This window comes from Phoca vitulina, unplaced genomic scaffold (assembly GCF_004348235.1).
Source record: "Phoca vitulina isolate PV1807 unplaced genomic scaffold, GSC_HSeal_1.0 scaffold8, whole genome shotgun sequence".
Taxonomy (NCBI): Eukaryota; Metazoa; Chordata; class Mammalia; order Carnivora; family Phocidae; genus Phoca; species Phoca vitulina.
The window spans coordinates 5,356,349-5,383,728 of NW_022589711.1; the positions used below are offsets into that span (position 1 = coordinate 5,356,349).

Here is a 27,380-nt window from a genome sequence, read left to right on the forward strand (position 1 = left end):
ATGCTAAATATATTTTGAATATGGAAAAGTACAGCCATCTTTCACAGGTAATTGTTCCCATCTTTCTTAGTTCATAGTTTTTAAAAAAACTCTCTATGGATGGTCCAAGGCAACCTAAAGGTAATTTACTTCAAAGTATATTATAAATTATAAATATTATGTCTTATGAGCCAGTGCTTCCAGTGTACATAGTTTGTACTCTTTGATTAAAAATAACAATCATGATAGCTAACATTTATAGAATACTATGTGTCAGGCACTGTTATAAGTAATTTACATGTACTAAGTCAATTGATTCTCACAAGAAAACCTACGAAGGCCTTTTATTTCTCCTTTTTATAGACAGAAATGAACATGTGCAAAGTCAGGAATGAGATAATAAGCATGAGGTACCTTGTTATGGCTGGAGAATCAAGTGCAATGGGAGTGGGGCATGAGATGAGGTCAGCAAATGATGAAGGGCCAAGTCATAAAAATATACAGACATTTATAATGACTTTGGACTTCACCTGGAGGGAGCCATTGAAAGGTTTTAAGCAGGAGTGAAGCATGACCATATTTGCACTTTAAGAGACCTTTTTTTTGGCTATATGGATACAGTTTGGAGGGGAGAACCATGGAAGCAGAGACCCTGGTTATGAAGATGTACCAATGCAAGGCATTATTCACAAAGTATAACCCAGAATCTACAGGAGTCTACAGTTTATAAAACTCTTTTACAGGACTTTTATTTCTGACCAAGATAATGAGAACTGAATTTGCCTTCCCAAATTCATCAGCTAGAAAACCAGACACAATAGATACAAGACAAGAGTTTTCATATGTTGGACAACAGCTAATGCAGGAGCATGATACATGCAAGAAAGGAAACACTGGAGGTGAGACCTAAGACTGTGGCAGCTTACCGCCTGGAGGTGGTTTCCAGGTCACAGAGCAAATAGGGTAAACCCAAATAGAGCCTGAAAGTCTCTCTGAGTTAAGGAATGAGGAGTTGAAACTTGGAGATGTCACAGAGGGTAGAATTTGAGCAAGGAGTTACATACAGAGAGAGACATAGAGATGTACAGAGTGGATGCCCTTGAGTCTTTGGCTAAGTCCTAATCCATGCATGCATGAGAGGAAACTACCAGAGACTTGGGGAAAAAAAAAAAACACCCAAAAGGACTGGACAGAACAATTCCTAAAACTCACAGGGGGCTGAAAATAAATTATGTTCCCCCCAGCCAGAATGAAAATTCTTCATAATACACCTGAACTGGGTAGAATCCTCAGAAGAATATCATCTTGGTGGTGATACATATTGGTTCAAGAATAAAGTATCTAACACAGCTAAAAACTAGATAGGGTCCAACTGATTCTAAGTAACCTAATACTAGGCAAAAATAAAAATTTACACTATTTAAAGGACTGCAACAAAATCAAGCCATAGACAACATAAAAAGAACAATATTTAACATCTACTGTGAACTGACTGCACAGCAAGAAGGTGGCTGTCTTCAACCCAAGAAGAGAACTCTCAGAAACAGATCCTGCTGGACCTTGAACGGGGGCTTCCAGCTTCCAGAACTGTTAAGAAAATAAGTTCTAATGTTTAAGCCATCCAGTGTCTGGTATTTTGTTGTGGCAGCCTGAGAAGACTAATACAACATCGAATTAAAAAAAAAATTACAAAGCATCTAAAAAGCAGAAAAATATGACTCTAAAAAGAATAGAAATAGATTCATTAGTGACAGAAATTTTGGAACCATTAAAAAGTATTTTATAACAGCTCCATAAGTTTATCCTGTACACTCAAGAAGATAAAGAAGAGGGGGGGCGGCAGAAGGAGGCTGAGCAAAGTGCCTTGTCCTCAGCACTGAGCAGGGGGGACTCATTTCTCTTCCCTCTCAACTATGAGCCCCAGGGGTAGGAGGCTGCCTCTCTAGGCCTGCCCAGGCCCCTCTAAAACAGCTTGCTCCTGCTATTCCTCATTCCCAAGCCCCAAGGATAATCACTTTTCCACCCCTCACCTTCCAAGTTCAAGACCAAATCTGCTAACTGCCCCCTTCCCTCCCACCATTTCCCTACGTGTTTGCTGTAGCTGAATCTGCCCCTGGAAGCCACAAAACCCTGGGTCTGGTGTAGTCGGCACCCATCCCTGTTAATTCCTTGAGTCTAAAGGTGCTAAACTTGGAAGGAAGGAAGGAAGGAAGGAAGGAAGGAAGGAAGGAAGGAAGGAAGGAAGGAAGGAAGAAGAAGGAAAGAAGAAAGAAAGAAGAAAGAAAGAAAGAAAGAAAGAAAGAAAGAAAGAAAGAAAGAAAAAGAAAGAAAGAAAGAAAGAAAGAAAGAAAAAAAGAAAGATCCCTTTTCTCTTCATCCTCACCAACATCTGTCGTTTCATGACTTGTTAATTTTAGCCATTCTGACTGGTGTGAGGTGGTATCTCATTGAGGTTTTGATTTGGATTTCCCTGATGCCGAGCGATGTTGAGTACTTTTTCATGTGTCTGTTGGCCATTTGGATGTCTTCTTTGCAGAAATGTCTGTTCACGTCTTCCCCCCTACACTGTTGGTGGGAATGCAAGCTGGTGCAGCCACTCTGGAAAACAGTATGGAGGTTCCTCAAAAAGTTGAAAATAGAGCTACCCTATGACCCAGCAATTGCACTACTGGGTATTTACCCCAAAGATACAAATGTAGTGATCCGAAGGGGCACTTGCACCCCAATGTTTATAGCAGCAATGTCCACAATAGCTTAACTATGGAAAGAGCCTAGATGTCCATCAACAGATGAATGGATAAAGATGTGGTATATATATATACAATGGAATATTATACAGCCATCAAAAAATGAAATCTTGCCATTTGCAACAACGTGGATGGAACTAGAGGGTATTATGCTAAGCAAAATAAGTCAATCAGAGAAAGATATCATATGATCTCACTGATATGAGGATTTTGAGAAACAAGACAGAGGATCATAGGGGAAGGGAGGGAAAAATGAAACAAGATGAAACCAGAGAGGGAGACAAACCATAAGAGACTCTTAATCTCAGGAAACAAACTGAGGGTTGCTGGAGTGGAGGGGGGTGGGAGGGATGGGGTGGCTGGTTGATGGACATTGGGGAGGATATGTGCTGTGAATTGTGTAAGACTGATTTAATTACAGACCTGTACCCCTGAAACAAATAATACATTATATGTTAATAAAAATTTTTAAAAAAAGAGAAAGAAAGAGAGAGAAGGAAAGGAAAGAAAGAAAGAAAGAAAGAAAGAAAGAAAGAAAGAAAGAAAGAAAGAAAGAAAGAAAGAAAAGAAAAGAAAAGAAAAGGAAAGGAAAGGAAAGGAAAGGAAAGGAAAGGAAAGGAAAGGAAAGGAAAGGAAAGGAAAGGAAAGAAAGGAAAGGAAAGGAAAGGAAAATAGAAGCCTTATAACAAGAGAAATGGAAAAGATTTTTAAAAGACATGAATGAGACTTCCAGAGATGGAAAATACTATATCTGAAATGAAAACTCACTGGGTATAATTAACAGCATATTATACGCCGCAGAAGAAAAAAGTCAGTGAATTTGAAGACATAGCAATGGGGACTATACAAAGTGAAGCACAGAGAGGAAAAAGACTTTTTAAAAAGTCATTGAAGGGACACCTGAGTGACTCAGTTGGTTGAGCATGGGATTCCTGATTTTGGCTCAGGTCATGATCTCAGGGTCATGATCTCAAGGTCCTGAGATCAAGCCTTGTGTCAAGCCCTATGTCAAGCTCCAAGTTCAGTGGGGAGTCAGCTAGGGATTCTCTCTCTCCCTCTCCCAGTGCCCCTGCCCCTCCGCTTACTTGCACATGTACACATGTGTGCACGTTCTCTCTCTCCATATAATGAATTCTCTCTCAAAATAAATAAATATTTTTTTTAAAAGTCAATGAACAGAGAAGTGACCTGTGAGAAAATGTGATGTAGTCTACCTTATTTTTTTTAAGATTTTATTTATTTATTTGACAGAGAGACACAGCAAGAGAGGGAACACAAGCTGAGGAGTGGGAGTGGGAGAAGCAAGCTTCCCGCTGAGCAGGGAGCCCAATGCGGGACTCAATCCGAGGACCCTGGAATCATGACCTGAGCTGAAGGCAGGCACCTAACTACTGAGCCACCCAGGCGCCCCATGTAGTCTACCTTATATGTAACTGTAGTCCCAGAAGGAGAAGAGACAGAGGGAACAGAAAATACCGTTTGAAGAAATAAAGGCCAAATTTTTCTGAATTTGATAAAATTCATCAAATCATAGATTCTGAAACCTCAACAAATCTCAAGTGGAATAAAAGTAAAGAAAAACACAATTAGTATAACAAAATCACATCACTGAAAATCACCAATAAAGTGAAAATCTTAAAAGCAGCCATAGAATAAATACACATAACATACAGAGGAATAAAGATAAGAATTACGGCAGACTTCTGCTAAAAAATTATTTCAACCAAACACAATAGAGAGAAATATTTAAAGTTCTGAATGGGAAAAAGAATTTCTACCTATAATTTTTTACCCAGAGGAAGTGTGTTCAAAATGGAGGTAAACTTAAGATTCTTTTAGAGAAACAACCCCAGAGGGAATTAATCACTAACAGAACTGCACTACAAGAAATGTCAAAGGATGTCCTCTAGGCAGAAAGACAATCATACCAGAAAAAAAAAAAAAATCTGTGTCTGCACAAAAGAATGAAAATCAATGGAAATGGCAATGAAGTGGGTAAATATAAACATTTTTATCATAAAAAGTAATTTAATGCTTTAAAAATATATTGTGTTGTTTATAGCATACAGAGAAATAAAATGTTCCACACAAATAGTACAAAGGAAGAGAATACTGGGGAACAGAAGTACACTGTTAGAGAATAGAAGTGTATTATTACAAGGTTCTTCCTATGCGCATGAACTGATATAATATTAATTGAAAATGTATTGTTGTAAGGTAAAGATGTATATTATAAACTCTAGGGCAACCAATAACAATTAAAACAGAAATAAAGCCAATAGTGAAAATAAAAATAATTTTTAAAAATTACTCAACCTAAAAGAAGGAGAGCGAAAGGAAATAAAGGAACAAAAAAACAGATGGGACAAGTAGAAAAAATAGCAACATTATAGATGTAAATCCAACTATACCAAAATTATATTAATTGTAAATTTTCTGAACACTTTAATTAAAAGTAATGAAAAAACAGGGGCACCTGGGTGGTGCTCTCTCTCTCTCTCTTTCTCTCTCTAAAATAATAAGTAAATCTTTAAAAAAAAGTAAGGCAAAAACAGGGATTGTGAGATAGAATCAAAAAGCAAGACCCAACTATGATATTGTCTAGAAGAAACTTACTTTAAATATAAGACACACATAGTTTAAAAGTAAAATGATTAAAATAAACATGCCAACCAAACAAAATTTTTAAAGCTAGGGTGTCTGTATTTATATCAGACAGAATAGAGTTTATGATAAGGAATGTTATTTAAAGAATGGCATTCATAATGATAAAGGGATCAATTCATCAGCACATATAAAAAAGCCTAAATATGAATAGCCTGACAACAGAACTCTAAAACACATGAAGGGAAATGGGTTACTTAAAAAGTTAATGATGTATTTACCATACAACCCAGCAACGCTATTTCTATACATTTACATTTACCTATGACAAATAAAAACTATATCCACACAAAGACTTGTACTTGAATATTCACAGAAGCTTTATTTTTAATTGCCCCAAACTGGAAATAATCCAAATGTCAATCAAATGATGGTATATTCATTTAATATAGAATACAGCTTGACAATAATTAGGAATGAACTATTGGTACCCTCAATGATGTGGATGGTCTCAAAAGCACTATGTTGAGTTTTAAAAGCCAGATATAAATTACTATATACTGTATGATTCCATTTATATGAAATTCCAGAAAATGCAAAACTGTAATACAGAATGTAAATCAATGGTTGAAAGAAGTGAAGATGAGTGGAGGCTGCTGGCTACAAAGGAACACAAGGGAACTTTTGGAGGTGAAGGAAATGTTCTCTATCATGACTATGGTGATGGTTTTATGACTGTATGGATTTTTCAGAACAGCAACCTGTACACATAAAATTTTAGTATTTTATTATACACACACAAAAATAAAGCTGATTTTTAAAAAAAAAATCATAAATAATGTTTATACGTAAATGATCCCATTTAACCCTTATAGTATCTTTACAGGTTAAATGTTATAAATATCATTACATAACTAGGAAATTAAGGTTATATGGTAGATATGTATCTATATATATACCACTCTATTAAATGGCAGAAACATGACTATTCCTTTTAATATGCTGTTTATATCTACATTGGAATCTAAATCAAATGCTTAAATTAAATTAAATGACAACTACATATCACTGATACAAGAAAAAAAAAAACCAACAACCAACAATCCCATTAAGAGAAACCCTATTTCTGATGGCCCCCACAAATAAGCAGCACTAGATCTATCTTCTTAATTATTTTATATCATTTAATATGAACAAAACATATATATGAATTCAAGGAAATTGGTACAATATATAAACAATCTGTTGCAACCTGCCTAATTTTTCCAATTTTACTAAAAATACAATCTGTACCAAATAAATCAATTCTCTCCCTTTTTTCTTTTAATTACATATTCGATGATTTAAAAAAAAAAAAACTTCATTTGGCTTTCTCTTCCTAATCAAATCAGAGATGTGATTTAATTACCTTCTGAAGTATGAAACAGAAAGGGAATCCTTCTCCTTTCCTACAAATCCTGCAAAGTATATTAAAAGATCATACAGGAATGACTTCTGCACAAAGAAAATAAGGTTCGTTTAACATGCTTGCTTCTCCCTAGTCTCAACAAACAAGCCAATAAAAAGCATTTTTTTAGTTCTAACACTGGCTCTACAAGTTCTATTTATTAGGATTACCTTTCTTGAAGTTAACCTGTCAACGTAAGATATTCACCTCTTCTTTGAAGAGCAGGCTGTTCGTTCTCTGGAAACCGGAGTTATATTGTTATCTGAAGTGTCAGAGCAAAGAACTTCAAAGGGAGACAGCTGCAGAACATATCTTCACGGCTCCTTGATCTCTGGATTGGAGTGTGTACATATACTTCTAAATTGTCTAAAGGGAAATTTAGAGTTTACTTTTGGAATGTTTAAAGGTAATTTGTTCTGATAAAGGTGAAATGGGGAGACTGTTATTCCAAGAGATAGTATCCATTTAATGTGGCTAAATGCCAGCATGTTAAACTTCCACCCAAACTTATTTTGACAAGTTTTTGTTAAACATATATTATTATATGGAAAGCACATAATAGTACATTTATCAAAGCGTACTTTTCATTTGGAGATTAATGCTAAAATGTGTAAGGATGAACTAATAGGATGTCTGGATTTACATCAAAATAATATGGGAGGAAAAAATTAGATGGGAGTATGGATAGGATGGAACTGACCATTGGCAGATAGTTGCTTGGATTAAGGTAATAGCTACATGGTGGTTTAATATGCTATTACCTACTTTTGGTATCTTCAAATTTCCAAATAAAAAATAAAAAATAAATATTACTAATAACAAAAGCTACATTTAAAAACCACTGTTTATGACCAAATGAAAAAGGAACTATTTCTAAAATTCCTTGGTAACTGGAAACTAGACCACATTTTCCATTTGATGTAATATTTTATATACATGATGATTAGGAACCTGCGCCAATCCACAAAAACCTATAAATTTTAATTTTACATCTACTAATCACTATCATGTAGCTCAGTTTTGGATTTTAAAATCTTTTGTGGGCTGGCCTGGGCATCTAACATCTCCATATAATGTTATTTTCATGCGGTGATATATTCCCCAGAACTGAGACAGGAAATCTAGCTATATACAATACATGTCTTCCAAACTCTCACCGATCAGTCTGGCCCCATGGTCATATGATACAATGTATTGTCCAATTCCACCCAATCTTTGAATGAAAGGGAATGCTATTATAAATGACCAGACAATGTGCAAAAACGGAGACTGCCCGAAGCAAACCAGGATATAACAGCCATTTCTATAAGGTGAACACTTTTATGTTCTTAGGCTGAAAGAGCTCATGTGTCATAGAAACTTAATTGGTTTTCTAGTTACACAACACTGTTACTTTAAAAATAAAAACTGAGAACTATAAAATTCTATATTGATCTTTTAAACCACAAACTGTAAAATATTACAGATTTTTCCTTCTCTTCTTATAAAAATTCCTACAGATTATATTTGGTGGCTAAAATAATTCTATAGGTTCTGGAAATTTTCCAAATTTTAGTCAAATTAAAAATTATTTGTATAATAGACTAATTTCAAGTCTTTTCTACTTTTAAACAATAACCTGTCTCACTCAGGACTTGCTGGAGAGCATCTGACATATGGCAAGGACTAAACTAAGTCAGAAAGTTAAATTAAATTATAAAACTCAATGTCATATTTCCTCTATATTAGTCAAGAAGGGCCAGATTACACTATGGGAGCAAATGAGCCCTGAAATATCAGTGACTTATGGCAGAAAATATTTCCTCTTCACTTAGTACTCAGAATATTTTCTTTCTATTTCACTTCAGTATAGCTCCTTTATAAGCAGTCTTGGGAATCCTGGTTATTTCTGCCTTGGGGCTCTGCCACCTCAATACAACTCGTGGGCATTTTTCTTTATAATGAATATTGATCTTCATGATTATTATTTTTTTAGTATAAAATATTTTTTTGATGTGGTGTTTCATGATTCAGTTTGCGTATAAGACTCGATGACTTCTGATCACATTCATTAGCCAGAACTATTATAGGATGCCACCTAATTTCTAGAGCTAAGAAATCCCCACTTTCTTTGTACTCTAGAGGAGAAAAATGAAATGGGATTTGGTAAACAGAAGTGTGACCTTCACAGAGCCATAGGAGATTTTCAACCAAATGAGGGGCTCTTCCTATGCTTTCTCTATTCAAAGTAGTGCGGCCGTTATGTTCACTGCCCCCCAACTCAGCAGGATGATGTCCAAAATACTGTAAGTGAAATAAATGATTTGCAGAGGAAAGGCTTTGCACAAATGTCTTTAAGAGCACACCCTAATAGCAGGATTCATGAAATTATTCTAAACAAAATGCTTCAAATTATAATTAAATCTTTCTTTCGAGTATTCTACTTAGAGGTGGGCAAAAAGCTCATCACCATTCACTCTAAAACAAAACAAAACAAAACAAAACAAAACAAAACAAAAACCTTTACATTTTGAAAAACAGTACTACTCAACCTCTTTGGGGGAAACATTTCAAACAGTCACTTAATATTTGGTCATTATCAACCTGTTCTGAGGGTAAAAGAAAAAAAGTTTTACAATCTATGATTTGCTATATTAACTGTATTCAATTAAAATAATAGAGGACTAATGTGGAGAAAAGAGTATTTAAAGATCTAAAGATATGATTATTTGAGAGAATTTTGGGTAATGACTTGGATGGAAAGATAACTACTTCCCATACATTTAAGTAGTGATGTGAATCATTATTGAATGATAATTAAAAGACTCAATCTACCATTTATGCATAAGAAATTGTGAGTGAACCATCTTTGGAGCTCTAATTTTGGAATTTTCTCTAATATTTATAATGTAATACAGGAAAGCCATTTAAATTCTTTTCTAGCTTTACAATATCCTTATTAATGAAAATCATATTCTCTTTTCCACAATGCATTAAAGAAAGACTATATCTAGTGGATAAAATTGAACTAATAAGGTAGGAACTTGAATTTAAAGTTAGCTTTTTTCTTTAAATTCTTTTTTCTTTATTCTAAGGACTACATAATTGGCAGTCCATACAACTCTAAATGCCTGTGCCCCACAACTTTTTCCTGAGAAAGTGACTTCAGGCAATACTTTTCCAATTAGCTAATCTTGTGCCACATGACCTTGGCCTGAAGAACAGAAATTAGTGCTCAAGGCAAAGATGACTATGTATTCAGGTAATAATGTAATTTATCATCCTAATTAGGAAAATTCTAGAGTAAAATGGGGACCTATTATTAATTTCACCTGGAAACAGGCAAAAACTTTGATCTTTTCCCTTGACCTTTTTAGGCATAAACTGCCTCCAAAGGGATCCAACCAGCTTTATGGAAATGTAGTCTGAGACTGCCCATAAAGGATGATCTATGTAACATTACAACAAATCGACTCAACCAGTTCTTCTCTCTTGAAAGTATAAATAAGTCATGCCAAAAAAGACAAACAGGGACTAGCTTCCAAGGGCTCAGTGTTGCCAGGAAGTTACCAGAGCTGTTGGCCCTGGAAACCTGCTGAATCCTGAAGAAAGGAGCTGTTTCGTCCCTCCATGAGGCTGCTATACACGCAAACTTGGAAGTACTGAAGCAGTCTCCTGATTTACCTCGCTTCCCTGGTTATCCTTATCATGAACTTCCATCACCTAATATTACCTGAAAGCATCTCTTCCTTGCAACGTTAATATGCAACACAAAGCAGACTGCCATGATCATTGGAATTTCAGTGCTCTGGAAATGGGTAGGTGATAGGGTAAGAAAGATGAGGAACCAGGTCACCATCACCTTTGGGTTAAAGATTAGGCTTCTAATAAAGCTAGAGAATCAAGTGGGTATTACTAATAAATTTAGATGCTTAGATAAATGTATTCATTTGAATATTATCCAATTCTTAAACAATTCCCACAACCAGAGCAAGTAATATTTAATCAGACATCATACTGTTAGGACTAACCAGTAATTCCACAATGGCTTAAAAACAGGATAGAAAGTGAGAATAAATTAAGAGGCTGGTAAAGTATTTTAAAGTGTGGAATATGAGAAAACAGAATTCTTCTGAAAGTTTTGTAAGTAATCCAAATGTGCTTAAATATTGAACCCAAGATTGTCTATTGAAACTTTTAGAACAAAGATTTGATCTACTGCCATCTAGTGGAGATTTAATTTCTATTTATTGATTAGCTGCTGAGAAAATCTAAAGCAAAAACGAAAACAAAAAATAAGTCTAATTTCAAATCCTACAGAACCTAAGTGATTATCTACTCGTGGCTTCAGTGTCACGGAGCTCTGAGACTGTCATCAAGGCAAGGGCACCCCCTGAAGTGCAGGAGGGGGCAGAAAGCTAAGGCTCTGAGGTCCCACCCCTAATCCAACCAGGGCAGTTGCAGTATTACATATTCTAAATGTTGAGCTACTGCCTCAATTTCATTTGAAGAAAGGATTTCACTTTGAAAAAGAAAAAAATAATGTCAGATAAGACCTTATCTGACCCCATGTCCATCATTCTATAAACTAATATATCAATAAACATTGGTTTTCTTTTTTTTTTTAATTTATTTTATTTATTTGTCAGAGAGAGAGAGAGAGAGAACAAGCAGGGGGAGTGGCAGGCAGAAGGAGAAACAGGCTCCCCACTGAGCAGGGAGCCCGATGCAGGGCTCGATCCCAGGACCCTGGGATCATGACCTGGGCCGAAGGCAGATGCTTAAGCGACTGAGCCACACAGGCATCCCAAACATTGGTTTTCTAATGTCACACAAATGGCTAGTGGCATCTTTTGATTCCTGTTCTCATTCAAATAATCTTGGATAACTTCAAGTCTAGTAGACTTCAAGTCAAGTGGTCTTGTTCAATAGCACCAAGAGCTTATTTCATTTAAAAAGAGATTATTTCCTTGATCCTTATTTAAAATACCTTGACTTTACTATCTTCCTTGTATTATTAGAAGCACGCATCGATATAGAATCCCAAAGTAAATCAATGGAAATGAGATCATAGCTGTAACCTGTAATTATATCATGTCAAATACAGATTTAGAAATAGTCTTGAACTCCCTCAAAATAATAATGAAAATGTAACTTCTGAGGGATATTTTCTCTCCTCTCCTTTAGAGTCACTTAATTTTAATGGTGAAAGAGACATCACAAATCATTTAATAAAAGTATCATTTTTTAAATTATTTTATGTTTTATAAAGCATAAAACTGGGGTGCCTGGGTGGCTCAATTGGTCAAGCAGCTGACTCCTAATTTCAGTTCAGGTCATGATCTCGGGGTTGTGAGATCAAGCCCCACGATGGGCTCCACACTCAGTGCACAGTCTGCTTGGGATTCTTTCTCCCTCTCCCTCTGCTCCTCCTCCCACTTGCACACACGTATGCTCCCTCTTTCTCTCTAAATAAATAAATAAATTCTTAAAAAAAAAAAAAAAAAAAGGCCTAAAACTATCAACTCTCTGGCCTGCAGAGAAGTCACACTACTAGTCCCAAGTAAGTTTGAGGGTATCTCCAGCTTTCCTGTCCTCTCATTCAGCAATAGGATGATGAGTGAGAGAGAAAGAACAAACAGGTTTATGGCAGGTGGTGGTGGTTGTTTTGTCTGTTAGTGATGGGGGAACGTTGGGGATTTTTGAGTTCTGGGAGGAAAGAGTTGGTTGAAGGGAGATGATACAGGAGAAAAAAGGATCATCAGTGAAGTAAGTTCCTTGAGGATTTAAGAGAAAATATAATCCAAAATGCATGTGGAAAAGATGCTACTCTCCAGGAATGAGATGGGGTATCCAAATCTAGAATAGCGTTGTCACTTTGATATATCTCACTTGAATTTGACACAAACAAATGTTTTTATCAAATGACATTGAAGTTTTCTATTATACATGTGTCCTATTTCATCTCATTATAATTTGTAAATTTGTAATTCAAAAATCTAGGGTTTTTTCCCTATATCTATCTTATAAGCTACTCCCTCCTTCATCTTTAATACAAATGTACATCCCTCATATGATACCACATAATATTATGTGCCTTTTAGTGTTTAAAAGTAAGATATACAATTGCTAATAAGGTGAAACTTCAATATTATTCAAAAGATGTGTATATTTTTAAATAGAGTTTATGTAACCATGGTAACATATAGAGTAAGTTAGACATTTTAATTTTCTTCCATATCCTTCTTGAATTTTTCAAATTTATAATAGATAAAGTATCACTTGTGTAGTCAGAATTCTTTCTAAAAAGCAACATTTAAAAAAAATCTTGGTTCTTTTTCTGAGTCTGCTACAAAATATTCTGTGAACTTAGGCAAGTCAAATACCATTTCTTTTCCATACTTCCTGTGCTCATTTGAAAAATAACGGAATGAAACTAGATCATTTTATTCTATTTCAAATGTTAAATCGTTCTTATTTTATGATACGATTATTCTCATTTTGAATAAGGATGTCTATTTGGTATATAAATTGCTGATTATTTCTTTTATGCCCATAAGTCAATAAAATTTTAAAATATTCATGGGCTTTATAAAGAACTAAATAACAAGAGAAGGTGCTTTTCCAAAGAGAGAAATCATTTGAGAAGCTCCGGGGTACATTTTAAAAGATGAATTATATATGTTGGTAGAAAATGACAAAAACCCATCCCTCCCAGTAAGGAAAAATAAAAGTTTTCAAAGACAAATGAAGTAATAAGTTTTCCACATGCCCTTACATATTGACTAGAACACGGAAGATATCAAGACTAGCAGGAATTTGATTTTCAGTGTTTCTTCTTTATTAAATTGTCACATAAAAGTCATGGGCAAGTGGCACCATCAACTCCAGGAGGGCCTAAGATGTCAGGTAAGCTACTGAGTGAAAGAAAATTTATGGTCTGAAATTACCTCCATCATGGAACCCTCTTATTAAGAATGGGCCGGGTTTTAAATAATGCTTTCCATTTCTCAAAGCAATTTGTATAAGAGAGCAAAACCTCATCAATGTAACTTAATAAATAAATATTATTACCATATAAAGGAATACTAGAACAAAACTTCATGAAAGCATAGGATTTTGTCTATTTGCTTTACTGTTATGTCCTTCGCTGCTTATAGCAGATTGGCACAGAGATAGTGCTTAAACAATATTTGTCAAAAGAATTAACATTCTGGACTCCTTCCTGATTTTAATAGAGACCAGCATACTAATGAAATCTGATGTTTAAACGAGAGAGTTTAATTCAGCAATTACTCATTGAGTGTCTAACACATGTTAACAAAATTACCTATCACTATTGCAACCATACTTTCAAAACCAAAACTCGATTTGCATGGTCTGCCAAGTACAAATAACCTTATGAAGACAACAAATTAGAACATCTGTTGTTGAAAATAAATTCAGGAGTTAACTTTATATTATAGAGTAGCCACATAATTTCTAACCTAAAATGGGTCACTATGGAAAATGAAAGGGGCCATCCTCAATATTTACCCTGGGCTATCATGCCTTAACTAGAAGTGTCCCTGGGGAAACAGTGTGTATGGTTTCTTTAATAAACTCCAAGTAAAGTCTGTACCTCGTGAAAACATATGTTTCTACAGTGCTAAAAACTCGGTCAGTCAGTTCTAGAAAATCAATTATTAAATAACAAAGGTAAAAAATTAAACTTAATGAAATTTGAAAGAATCTGAGATCATCAGGGCTAGGACAGTAAAGGTAAAGTTTAACTCCATTGCAAAATGAACTTTTAAGAACTGAAAAACTAAGTAGATCCTAGTACACAATGACACTGACCTCCAAGACTATTTTTGGTGATGTTTAATAGAATGTTAGCTAATTGCTGTTTAAAAGGACAAGAGCGCCCAGGAGTTATTAAAAGACAGCATTGCTATAAGATACCCAAAACAGAATGTGTAATTTCTTTGTTTTTTTATACACACAGTTTAAGCAATAACTACACCTACAAGGTATCATGACAAAGTTCATCTAATTGCCAAACCCACTATTGACACCACGAAAAAAAACATAAAAAGAGCCTGAAGGAAGTAGTAACAAACCTTAATAGATAAGATGGAATTATAAAACGTCACAAAATTGGCACACCGGAGTTCAAATATGATACTGCGTATAGATTACCATCTCTTCACCTCAATGATACTCCTGACAGTTTGTCGCATCTAAAAATCTATATCCCTTTGAACATCCCTCCAACTCAATCATTGGAAACCCTTTCTGATTCTCGTCTCTATTCAAATATGTTAATGTCCCCTAAGAGAGAGAGAAACAGAGAGACACAGTGACAGACACACACACACACACACACACACAGAGAAAGAGAGAGAGAGTTTCTTGTACTTCTTTTTAAAATGCACCAATCTTCAGTCTCAGTCATCATTCCCAGATTAAGATAAGAAAACAATCTGATTTAATTAAGTTGCATTAACAATCCCCTCAATTCAGTCAAATTAATGGGAGCTTTTATTTGAAATGTAAACAAAAGCAATCTTATTCTCTAATCTAGAACACATAATACTAGAGGTTGTCTCCGCAGAGCTGGCATTTTATTGAAATCATACTGCTCTCATTGACATTTAAGCACACACTTGAATGGGCTTTTCAGAGTCTACAGAACAGAGAGAAAACACTACTCCACAGGTCTTACTTCACCCGCACAACCTACTCTTCTTGGTAGTCATTATAATTATCCCTATTTTATAATAAGAAAAGTGAGGCTTAGAGAATTTACACAGAGTTCTAAATAGATGAGAATCAATTTTTTTCTTCCTGAGCATAATAGGGACTGCTATAGGAAAATCCATGTGTGTCAATTATCTGATTGATGAGCATTAGACATTTGGACTGTGAGTTAAGCTTATGGACAGAATGCCACTGATTAGGAAGCTATCCATTGGTCATTCTACGGTATCATGATCTTAAATATTAGCTCTACCACAGAGCTCTGAAAAAAATAAAAATAAGTGGTTTCATGCATATTTACATGTCTTAGGACTTTTTTTCCTGACACATCCAACTAGTAAGGGAGGGAAAAGTGGAATCAAGGAACAAAATATTATTAATTGCCTGTAATTATAAAATCATACCAGTATAATTAAAAGATGATACAGTTTTTTAAAAGCTTTTAAAATGAAACCAATATTTGATGAGATAAATCTGATAATTATATTAAAACCATAGTTTGATAACTTGGTCAAATAAAAGAAAAACTGACAGAATAGGTAGAGTCAATAAACAAAGTATTTATATAAGCATGAACATATCCGTATAGCACTGAATGATACCATCTTAATATTTAAACATACACACACACACTCACTCACACTCCCCAACTACATTTTACACTCTGAAGAAGAGAGACCATGAATTTGCCCATCCTTAAACTATCATCCTTTGCAAAAGTGCACAGAATCGTCAACTCTTGTAAGGTAGGTACTATTACACAGATGATAAAATTGAGACTCAGAGAAATTACTGAACTTGCCCAAGGGTTATGTATGTAGTAAGTAATGGAGCCTAGTTTCAGGACCAGGCATATGGCCAGAGATTCCTGCGCTCCTAACCACTTCTGTATGGCCCCACAGAGTTAAGTGATCATTAAATAATAACTGACATAGTTTCCTTTATTATTAGCTCTGGTTCTCATTGTGTAAAAATAAACATTCTGAAAATAAGTACACCTTAAATATGTTACTAATGAGGCATTATCTTGGTAGTTTCAGAAAGCAATGAGAAAATCCACTACATTGACCTTCATTCTTGCCCACAAATAGAAAAATTGTTAGTAACATGAAGTAAAGGAATCCTAGGAGGAAAAAAAATTATCAACTGTTTAACACAGAAGAGGATAATGGAGGGCACAGGTGAAATCACAGCGTGACCCTGAAAACAGCTAATGAGGCTGGAGACCATATCAATGGGCCTTGTGTCTTCAGAGCACAGAGATGGCATTGCTTCAGCCTGCATTCGCTAGACCTTCTAATGAGAGCATTCTCTTGAGTTCTACGTGTCAATATCATAGAAGAACCACAGATAAAGTGAAGTAAACTCAAACGAGAATCACAGGGTTCAAACCTATTGCTTTTCTAGGATTTTTGAGGAGACGAGTCCATAAATTATGTGACAAGACTAAACACTTTAATTATATACTAATATATATTGGTATGTAGCATTTCCATAATAAACATCAAAAATAATGCTGAACTGAAGTTCAAGAGGCTAGGTCTATTGCCTGAAGTTTCTAACATGTGGTAAGTACATGACACGTTTGAGAAAGAAATAGTCAGAAAATTGAGGAAGAGACTGGACAAGGATTCATCCAGAAAGGGACGAAACTAACCACACTTCTGTTTTCTGTTTTCTCCTTTGCCTTCACTAAATTAAACCAATTCTGTTAAATTCCACAACTTGTTGACTCTATCCCTTAGGCCTGACCACTAGGTAAAAACTAGAAAATCTAACATCAGGCATGGGATTTTTAGTAAATAGTGGCTGCAAGTTTCTTCTCTTTTAGCATCCCCTGGGTTGCAGTGGGTTGGACACAAAATGTGTAACCAGGACTGAGGAAGCAGAGATGCCTCAAATATCTGGATAGTCAGGATCTAGTGACACTAAGTGACATTCTGCAATTGCCAAATCAATAGGTATTAATTTTCTCATAAAATAGGTGACACATTTAATAAGAAATATATCTAGAGGAATGAGGAAATGGAAACATTTAGCCTAATAATCATTTTTAGTAATTCGGACTTATGAGGCCATTTTAATAAAACCATGACCTTCCATTTATATGGTACTTAACCATTCTGAAATTGCTTTTGTATGCATTACCTTAAGTGATCTGGATTGTTGCATAAATACAAAAACATAGGGAAAATATTAATCTAGGTCAATAGCTTTGAAACAAATTTATAAAATACTAGGTGCATATCTAACAAAATGAACCAGAGAAACTCTTTATGGATGTAGAATAAGAAAAAAACGTTCTGTTCCGATAGCCAAACAGCAAGATCACATGTAGTGATTATTCAACGTGGGTGCAATGCTTAAGAATATGGGTTCTCAAGTAAGAATCTTTGCTTTGAATTCCAGTTTTGCTGCGTTTTAGTCATGTGACTTTGACAAGTTGCTTAACTTTTCTGAAACTCTGTTTTCTCATCTGTAAAATAAAGATAATACCAAAAGACTGATCTGAGAATTAAATGAGATAATGCCTGCACAGTCCACAGTGTAGCATACGGAGGGTAACTCATCCCCATAATCCATATCATGTTGTTCCTCCTTGTGCCAGCAACCAGACCAGCGCCGCTGTTCAGTAACAGTAAGACACATGATCATCAATGTCATGAAAATACTCATTGAGCTCCTAAATATACTTGATAATTGCTCTTGACGTTGAGCATGTTTGAAGGTTTAGGTAGGAAGAATTGCTTGAATATGAAAACTGTGTAGGTCAGTTTCATCTGTTTCTTTGCCATCCTACAAATAAGTGATTCTCAATCACAGACCTCATAGCTTGTACAATAAAACTCATAGTTTTATTGTACAAGCATAGGTCCCAATATTTACTCCTGCTTTTCTAATTCAAGAGTTCATTTTGGAATAAGAATCATATGATCATCCTATAAAAACTCTCAACATAAAGGGGATTGTCCCATTAGTTTTTTCTTACTTATCACTACTTTAATAAGTTTAGAAAAGACCACAATATTCAGATGCAAATGGCTTTCAGTTACCATGTCTCAAACCATGATGCAAAGTAACAGTTTTCTTTAACTAAGATGATCCATATTTACTCAATCACTCTCTGAGCTCTTAAATATGTCTGTGCATATTCTGTCTGAACAGAAGAAGCTGAACAGACTCCTAATATTTTTCCTGTCTTTGAGAAACATTTGTTCCTTAAGAGGGCACAATTCATCTCATATGAGATTCAGAATTCTATTTTTAAATACCGGGATGAAAAGAAATACCATCATTGAGATACCTGAAGATTTTAGCAGGACAAAAGGAGAAAAAAAAAAAAAAAAAAGAAAAGGTCAGTAATAATAGCTCAATTCATTGGTTAAAAAAAAAAAAAAAAAAAAAAAAACAAGGTATAAACTGGTCCTTCCCAAATCTTATTTAATCAATCCTATAATTTAAGATACAATATTCATGTTAATTGAATTCAAAGCCACAGCAAAGTGAACCCAGATATGAGGTTTCCATTTTTCTCCATCAAAACCAAAATTATTTTAAAGAATACTAACATAAATGGTGATTTATTAGTAGTTGATTACATTCTTGTAGGGTAGTAGAAAAAATACACCTCAATAAGTTTCAGTCTCCTTGTTTTCAACCATAAAATACTACACACTCACAGTGAATTACAGTGAATGTAATTTATGTTAGCACCATAAAATTGTATAATCTTATCTAGCTGATTTTAAAAGTACTGATTATTTAGTGGAGTGGAAAGAATATTGAACCAGTCATTCTGAATTCTGGATACCAATCTCAGCTGTTCTGAGGAATTTGATAGAACATAGTCTTGGGCAAGATACTTTTCCTCTCTAAGACTTGTATAAAACATGGACTTCAGACTAGCCAATGTCCAGTGCTAAAATTTCTGTTTTCCCATATATAAAAAGTAAAGATGTATATATTTTCTGGTTACTTCATTCCCATCTCATAACATGTATTGGGCAAAGAGTTTGAAATAGGATCTTAAAATTCTAAGCACAATTTGCAAACATCTTAATGAGAATATCATTGTTTGCAAAGAAATTAATCTCTACTTAGCAGTAGTACAGTAGCCAAAAGTATAAACAAAAATGAGTAGCATAAAACCAAAACCATATTTTGGCGTTATCAGATTATACTAGGTGCATCTAGAAATACACTCTTAAAAGACTGTTGTGCTAGTTTACGGATTAAAAATACATATCTTAATTATAACACTAAGAATAAGACTCAGGATTCCATATTCCCTGATTTATTATGCTTTATAGAGCATTTCAACGCCCAACATTAATTGCTTACCTCCTCCAAGTAATTAATTCTTCCATATCATTAACAGTAGAGCTTGATACTATAATTTGCTTATCACAGCTGCTTTGGCAATTTATTTACATCCATTTCACTTACGTTTTAGTTTGAAAACACCAAACCAAGTTGGCTTAATCCTATATCTGATAAATTGGGAATTTACAATTCCCTATCATTGGTTATTTAAGAAAAATAATGCAGCAACCATTTATTCTGAGCTTTATAATGTAGGACCCGTGCAATGAAAGGCATAACACTGATAAGGCAAAACTGACATCAGCCATTACCTGGTCGTAATAGTTGACAACAGCAATAGTAACCCTTGGAATTTGTAAACACTCCCGTCACAATTTACAATGAACCTTTAAGTCATTAATTAGATCATTGATTTAAAACTTAAGAGCATAATTCATTATTCTTAGAGCAGAGGGTAGGGGGCGAATTCAACATGGTCTCTGTCCCCAAGGGGCTTTCAGTCTAGTGGAAAAGATATGCTCACGTGTGGCCCCACAGGAGTGCGGACTGCCACACAGACAATAATGGAGATACAAAAAGAATGATGGAGAAGTGGGAGATTCTGGCCATGATGATCTGAAAAGATTTCACAAAAGCAGGAATACTGAATCTGGTCCTTGAAGCAAAGAAGGATTTCAGATGTTTAAAAAAGAAAGGGGGAGTATTCCACAATCTTTCTGTGCTGGCAGTATATTTAATTTTTGCAGATAAGGAAAAGCGGAGAAATTACGTGATCTGATCCAAGTCAGAACAAGAGAGAATCAAAGCCATTCCCTGAGCCTTTAACTCCCGAGTCAAATGGTTCCTGCTAGATCTCATCGCTTCCTTCCCAAGGTGAAACAAGGTTTCTCTGTTCTCACAGCCATCGACGCCCTCCATCTATCCCTCGGTGTTGCCACACCCTTTGCAGGACCTTGGGAGGATGTGCAGAGAAACACACAGAGGCAGCCATGTCTTCCTAGAACACGTTACCTTTCAGCTTTGTGTCTAAAACTCAAACAAACACATCGAGGTCTATTTTGGGCCCCTTTTACCCACCCTTCTCCATCATTTCAAAGGAAAGGGAGCTTGCGCTTTTCCCCATGGCATGCTCAAGAAGACTGCAGTCCGTTCCTCTAAACCTTCCATTTTTCTACTTCAGTTTTGTCAAGGGTTCCCAGTTCCAAGAAATCGTAATTCAGAACGTGGGGGAGGTTGCAGATTTTTGGCTCAGGAGGTCGTGCAGATGTTATTCCTTAAGGAAGATGATCATGATTGCCTATGTGAGTAATGGCTGTGAGTCGGCTAGGAGCCAAAAGTTCTCTTATAGCAGAATGTATAAACCATTCTCCTACTGAAAGAAGGCCCCCAGTAGGATAATATATTATTACACATGATTCAAATTACAGGATCTGCAGCAGGGGAGCTCATGACTGATTCAGGACAGGCGCTCCCTGAATACTGATGATGGGATGATGGAATGCCTCATGAATTAAAAGGGCTGTGGTTTAGCGCCTAAATCCTTCATATGCTTGAAAAAGTGTCTATGCCTATCATTGTACCCTTTAAGCTTCTTAAACGAATCGTGCACTGTTATGAAACCCTTGTCGATGTTTTAAAAATTCCATGTCTTTGAATAATCATATTCAAAATACTCTTTTTTAAAAAGACAATGAAACTTTACCTTCTCTGCCATAAAACCACATCCCTTTAATGCCAATATGCAATAAAGATACGGCTTAAGACAAATCGCATTTAAGTGTGACCCAGTTTCCGCTCTTTGGGATTCTCCAAAGCAACCTGAAAATCTTCACATGCCACACATTTCCAGCCTCTTTAAGTTATCTATATGACAAATAAGTTTATCTCTGACAAACCAAATACAAATGTACGATACGAGACAAAAATTATGTTTCCAGAGGTTTTCTGCTGACAAATGAACTCATTCGTGAATATTACCTCATTTGGTCTATTTTAGTTATATAACAAACCAATAAATTAGCTAAAGGTATTACACTGGGAACGGAGATCAGGCATTTTTACAGAAACACTAAGGCAGATGTTAAATATTACGCATTCTAAAACACAAATGCTGCGACATATTCTAAAATAATACGTAAGCTGGTCCCTTAACTTCTTTTCAAGCTGGTTCTTGTATTCAGTTTTTCTAGTAAATGGATGCAAATCAGGTGCATTGTGCTGGGACGGGAAGAGAGAGATTTGTCTAGAAATGACCTCAGTTCTATTCATTAATAAAATGACATGTTGGCTGAGCACAGTGAAGAATGAAATATAACAAGAGTGAACTTTCCTCCATGTGACAGAAGCACATAAGTGCTTTTGGGATAAAACACTGTATGTAAAATGGCCACTGCAGCATAAAATCTGAAAACATGAAAGGAAGCCCTAAGATGCAGATTGCTTGGAAAAAATTGCAAGTTCCACGGCAACGCACTCCCTTATTCTCTATTACCTTGTACAATTCTGAATCCTAACTTGCAAAAAGCATGCTATTCATAAGGGGAGGAAGTGCAGTCAGATAAAATAAACAAAGGTTTAATTTTTTCTAAGACTTCTTTTTTTTTTTCAAGAAAGAGACGATCATTTTGCAAGGTCAAAACAGAACAGAATTGTACCCAGAATCACTTTCAGTGACAGTAGACAGCAATGGGTGGGGTGGGAGGAGAAGGTAAAAGCTATCAGAGAGAATGTAGCCACACTTTTGCATAGAGGTTTAAATTATGCCACCAGAATAATTAATGGAAGGACCTAATATGGGGAGGGGGGGTAACAGAAAAGGGGGGAGGCTATGTTAAACAAAGTTCATTACTGCATGATGTAAATGAGTTTCTCACCAGTGATGTCACTGATTGGCTGAGCCGCAGAGCTGGCTTCGAGCATGGCCGGATTGGCTGCTAGCTCTTCTGGTGCCTGCCTGCTTGGGCAGCGGTTGAACCAGATACTTTCTGTCTCTCTTGTTGTCGTTTGAAGCAAATCTTGTTCAGCCCAGCTGTGTCTCCATAGTAGTGGCACCCTAAGAGAGAGTCTCCCTCCTGCTTCCCACGGCTCGTCTGTGAGGCGGCCGCTGCTATGAAATACCAGCGCTTGGCACCAAGCCCAGACAGCGTTCTCAGATCCATCTATAACACACACATACAAAAAGAAAATAAAAAAAAAAAAAGCAGTTCTTTCATCTGAATTGCATCCTAAGGAGGATTAAGAAGGCTTCTATTGCTACTGATTTGTGTCCTTTCAATTTGATGGCTAAAATAGTTTTTGAAATACAGTATCCTCTCATCTGCAGTAGAACACCATTGGTTAAAAAAAAGATAGGGGGGATCCCCCCCTCCCATGTTTACCTTGATTACAGAAAAATAATTCTTCATTTCCCTCCTAAGCACCATAACTGATGGTTTTGGTCCCCTACCAGAATTTTAAACTCTCGCCAGATTTCTAATTATATCCGAGTCATTATTTTCAAGTTAAGACAAGGGATCTTAATTAGCATTATTTTTTAGCTATGCAAAATGAGACAGGGCATGAAACAGAAACGATCTATGGAGAGGCAGAGAGAGAGAGAGAAAGAACAAATCTGTGCAGCTTTTACAGTTGAGCTGACACCCCCTCCTTCCCCGCTCTCCCTCCACCCCCCTTGCAAAAAAGAATGCAGTCATATGAACTTTACCAGACAATGGAGTACCTACAGGCTCTCCCCTAGACAAGTCCTTTATAACCAGCCAGTGCTATGTGCTGCAGACAGTGGCCAATCGGCAGGCTCCTTTCTGCAGCAGGGACACAATAGGTGCATTGGCCACACTGTCCTCCTAGCCCCTGACAGCAGTTCAGGTTCATTTATTGTACACTGGAAGGCACATATGTCTTTAATATTCACTGTGAAATTATCAGTGAGGCTGCCTTTACTTCGCCGTAATTACATCCACCTAATTACCGCACACGAGCTGCAATAGCACTGTTTGCACAGAGTGGCGCATAGGCATGCATGCCGTAAAATATGCATGAACATGCTTGCTTATTTCAATAATAAAATCCCCCAATTATTTCCTTCCCAGAGCTTAATGTTTCATCCAGAATACTTCAGCGGATATAGTCATCGTTTCTCCCCTCCAAAAGAAAAAAGTGTGTGTGCATATATGTGTGTGTGTGTGTGTGTGTGTTTGCGTGTGTGTATGCATATATACATATATGTGTACTTGCATAATTTAAACATTGTTTTAGTCGTACATTGGGGTGAGGTAGGGAAGTGGAACCTAGTCAGCAAATAAAAGGTTACTGAGGACCTAAGGCATTTTCCCTTTATCACTAAGCATCGGAATGAAGTAATAAGGGAATCTGCATGCATCGCCATAGCTGTGCATAGATGCCGATTTATTAGAGTCCAACTATCATGAGCACCTACATATGTCTCATTTAGGTATTTCCATGTTACATAATTGTAGCATTCCTTGCAACACTGACTCAAAATGGGTGAAAAATTGAATCTTGGCTTTTTGTGTATTAGTTAAACAGAGTTGGGAACAGTCTGCAGTGGGAACCGCCCGCTAAATTTTTTTTTATTTTATGCATGTTGCATTTACATATTCATGAACAGAATAGCTGTTATGACCGCTGATTCCGCAGCAGGAGATGAAAAGACAGGAGCCAGCAGACAGAGTGTATTAATTTCTAGGGGAAGAATGGCAACGTATGATGACCAGGAAGAGAAGATACTTGGGGTTTCATTGAGGGGTCACCTCATTGTGTAATAAAGGATCTGGGTAGACAACTTACCAAAATATGTGTAAGTATAATAAACTTAGAACGTAAAACCAATTTGCATTGTTCACGGCCATTCAGCCACACTGTAAAGAAATAAGCATTTTGAAATGGAGATTTCTGGCTCGGGTCTTTGCAGGTAAATAAAATTGCCTTTTCTTTTATGGATACTTAGAATATCATCAAAATGGGATGTGCTCAGCAGCTCCGATTTTTCTTATTATTTTATGATTTATACATTTCTTGTTCCAAATCAGAATGCTAAGCTTTAAGCATTGATTATTTCCTAAGGTGGAATTTCACCAATGTTTACCGATGCTTATGGCTACATTTTGGATTTTTAGCTCATGATTCTCTAATCAGGAATGGAATTCATCATTATAGTAGGCACATGAGGAGAAACAGCATATCTATATAGATACATGTATATAACACATAGTTCACCCATGCTAGAGAGAAAGGATCCCGATGTTATTTTTATCAATTTATATTTTATAGTTCTTTTTATTAAAATTTATAAGATTTGTATTATAAAATACATTCAAATTGATTTTGCATTTTATAAGAATTTTTTAAAAAGCACAGTTATTCTATGTATACTTTCCAAAAATCAATGGATTTTTCGATAGGAAGGATGAGTGAGGCAAATTCCAAACTAGACAAGTAAGAGAGCACAAGACTCAGTTATAAAAAAACACAAATGATATAAGAAAATTCTACATTTTTATTCCTGAACTATTACATATATTGAAATCAAAACACCAGAAATCAAAGATGTAGATTAGTTACTTGATATATAATGCAAGACACTTCTTCCCTTGGTGATTGTAGAAAAACCTAACTATTTGCCTCACCTTGTTGATGGTTTTTCTATCAGAGTCCAGTTTTTCTAAACCTTCAAGTAAATCACAAAAACATTTACTGGTAATCAAACCAAGATATGTATACCTCATCTCCATCTCTCTCTCTTTCTCTCAAACACACACACACACACACACACACATAAATACACACATATACAACCACGGCTGTTCTCTTTTTCTGTAAGAATGTGCAACTTTTCTACCTAGTCATCTCAGTGCTTTGATCTGGCATTGTACAAAAAAGCCTAAGAAAATCAAAAGGATAACACTTAATTTCTAGTGGTCCATTTTGCTAAGTAAAAATAAAAACAGGATAAACTCTCATAATATTAATAAACACATATATTTAGATTCTACTAGCACATAAAATGTACTTAGAAATTCACTGTAATACAAAGTACTTTGATGAATATAATAATTTTATAGTAAGATTAGTGGATGGTCTATATCTGACCTCCTTAAACAAATAGGGATTTGTAAACAATGAACACTAAAAATAAAAGAGGCCTTTTTAAGTACCATAATACATTAAGCCTGGCAAGTTAGGCTTCCTACTGCCTACCATAACATTCTGTCATAGTTTGAATTATTAGATGTATTGGAAAACAACATTCTATTTTTCATCATATTTTAGTAGTAGGATTTACTGTTCTTCTCACACCCCAAATACAAAATGCAATTGCGAGATTTTAATATACTACTCAAAGCAAAATAGTTTTGCAATAAAATTTTATTTGAAATCATTTTACTAGAGAACTTAGACCTTTGATGTATCTTAGAAATTTAAACCATTAATGTGAGACATGACATCCAGAGAAAATTAGTAACTAGTGTATTTCCACTCATCATGCTACCATACTTTATTAAAAATACAGTTCTGATCTACTGTTAGGACATTCTTAATTGGTTGAGTTTTACTAAAGATAAGGAATTTATAGTGCCTTCCCATAAGATCAAAGACATGCATTTATAAAATAAGTGTATAGAGAATATGAGAACCATCTGTGTTCCCAGGGTGGAAGTAAGCAAACTTCTTTATAAAGATCAAAAGCATAACCTTAGACTTATAATCACGATCTAATCAAAAGAGTCAAGTCAGCACAAATTGGTTGTAAGAATGTAAAATAACAGCCAATCACATTAACTTTAAAAATAATACAATGCATTCTATATGTAGAGCCACCTTGGAGAGAGATGCAAAAATAATAAATTAAAAAGCAACTTGTCTGTCTCCTGATGTGACTCATTCTTTAAAAAAAAAAAACAAAAAACCTTAAGCCACTTTAATAAGTGTGGAAATTATTCATAGTATAATCAACATCAAGAAACAACCACTGTTTATGTCTCTGTCTACTCAATGACAAGCATCCAGATGACAAAACAAGATATAGTTAATCATCACAATAACTAAATATCTGGCTGCTTTTGTGCCCATAAACTCACTGCTTAAAATTTCAGTATCTGTATTTTGGGATTCCAAAAGAGCAATTCTTGAACTCTTTAATAATGATCATCTTTATAAGATATGAGAATCGTAGGATTTTCAAAGGTGCCACTTTTGGATTACCCAGTGCATGAATCTGTTTCCAAAGGATACTTTTTTGAGCATAGCTGTGATTGATCTCATTTATATTGATCTCAAAAAAGGTTAGCAGTGCATCCCTTGTGGCATAAAACACTTAATACCTCAGTTTTTAAAACTTGTTTCTTTTGCAAAGTTCCCAGTTGTTTCAATTAGGATTGTTTATTAAAGGTGTACTCATGGGGAAAAAAACACATAATAAATCATGACATCTAAATACCCAATGGAACAGAAAAACTTCAAACAGATTAATCACCTAAAGAGAAATATTATATTAGAAAAACAGCCACAGGTTTTACCAACTGTTAACATGATGCTCTATA

At 35.4% G+C, this 27,380-nt stretch overlaps 1 protein-coding gene across 1 annotated transcript in view; it reads right to left on the minus strand.

The window, feature by feature from the left end:
* LOC116633726 overlaps positions 1-27,380 on the minus strand; it is a 408,304-nt gene that overhangs the window by 326,395 nt on the left and 54,529 nt on the right. Inside the window, exon 2 of the mRNA XM_032406291.1 lies at positions 22,695-22,979. Coding sequence (XP_032262182.1) covers positions 22,695-22,979 — 285 coding nt within the window. The remainder of the gene's footprint in view (positions 1-22,694; positions 22,980-27,380) is intronic.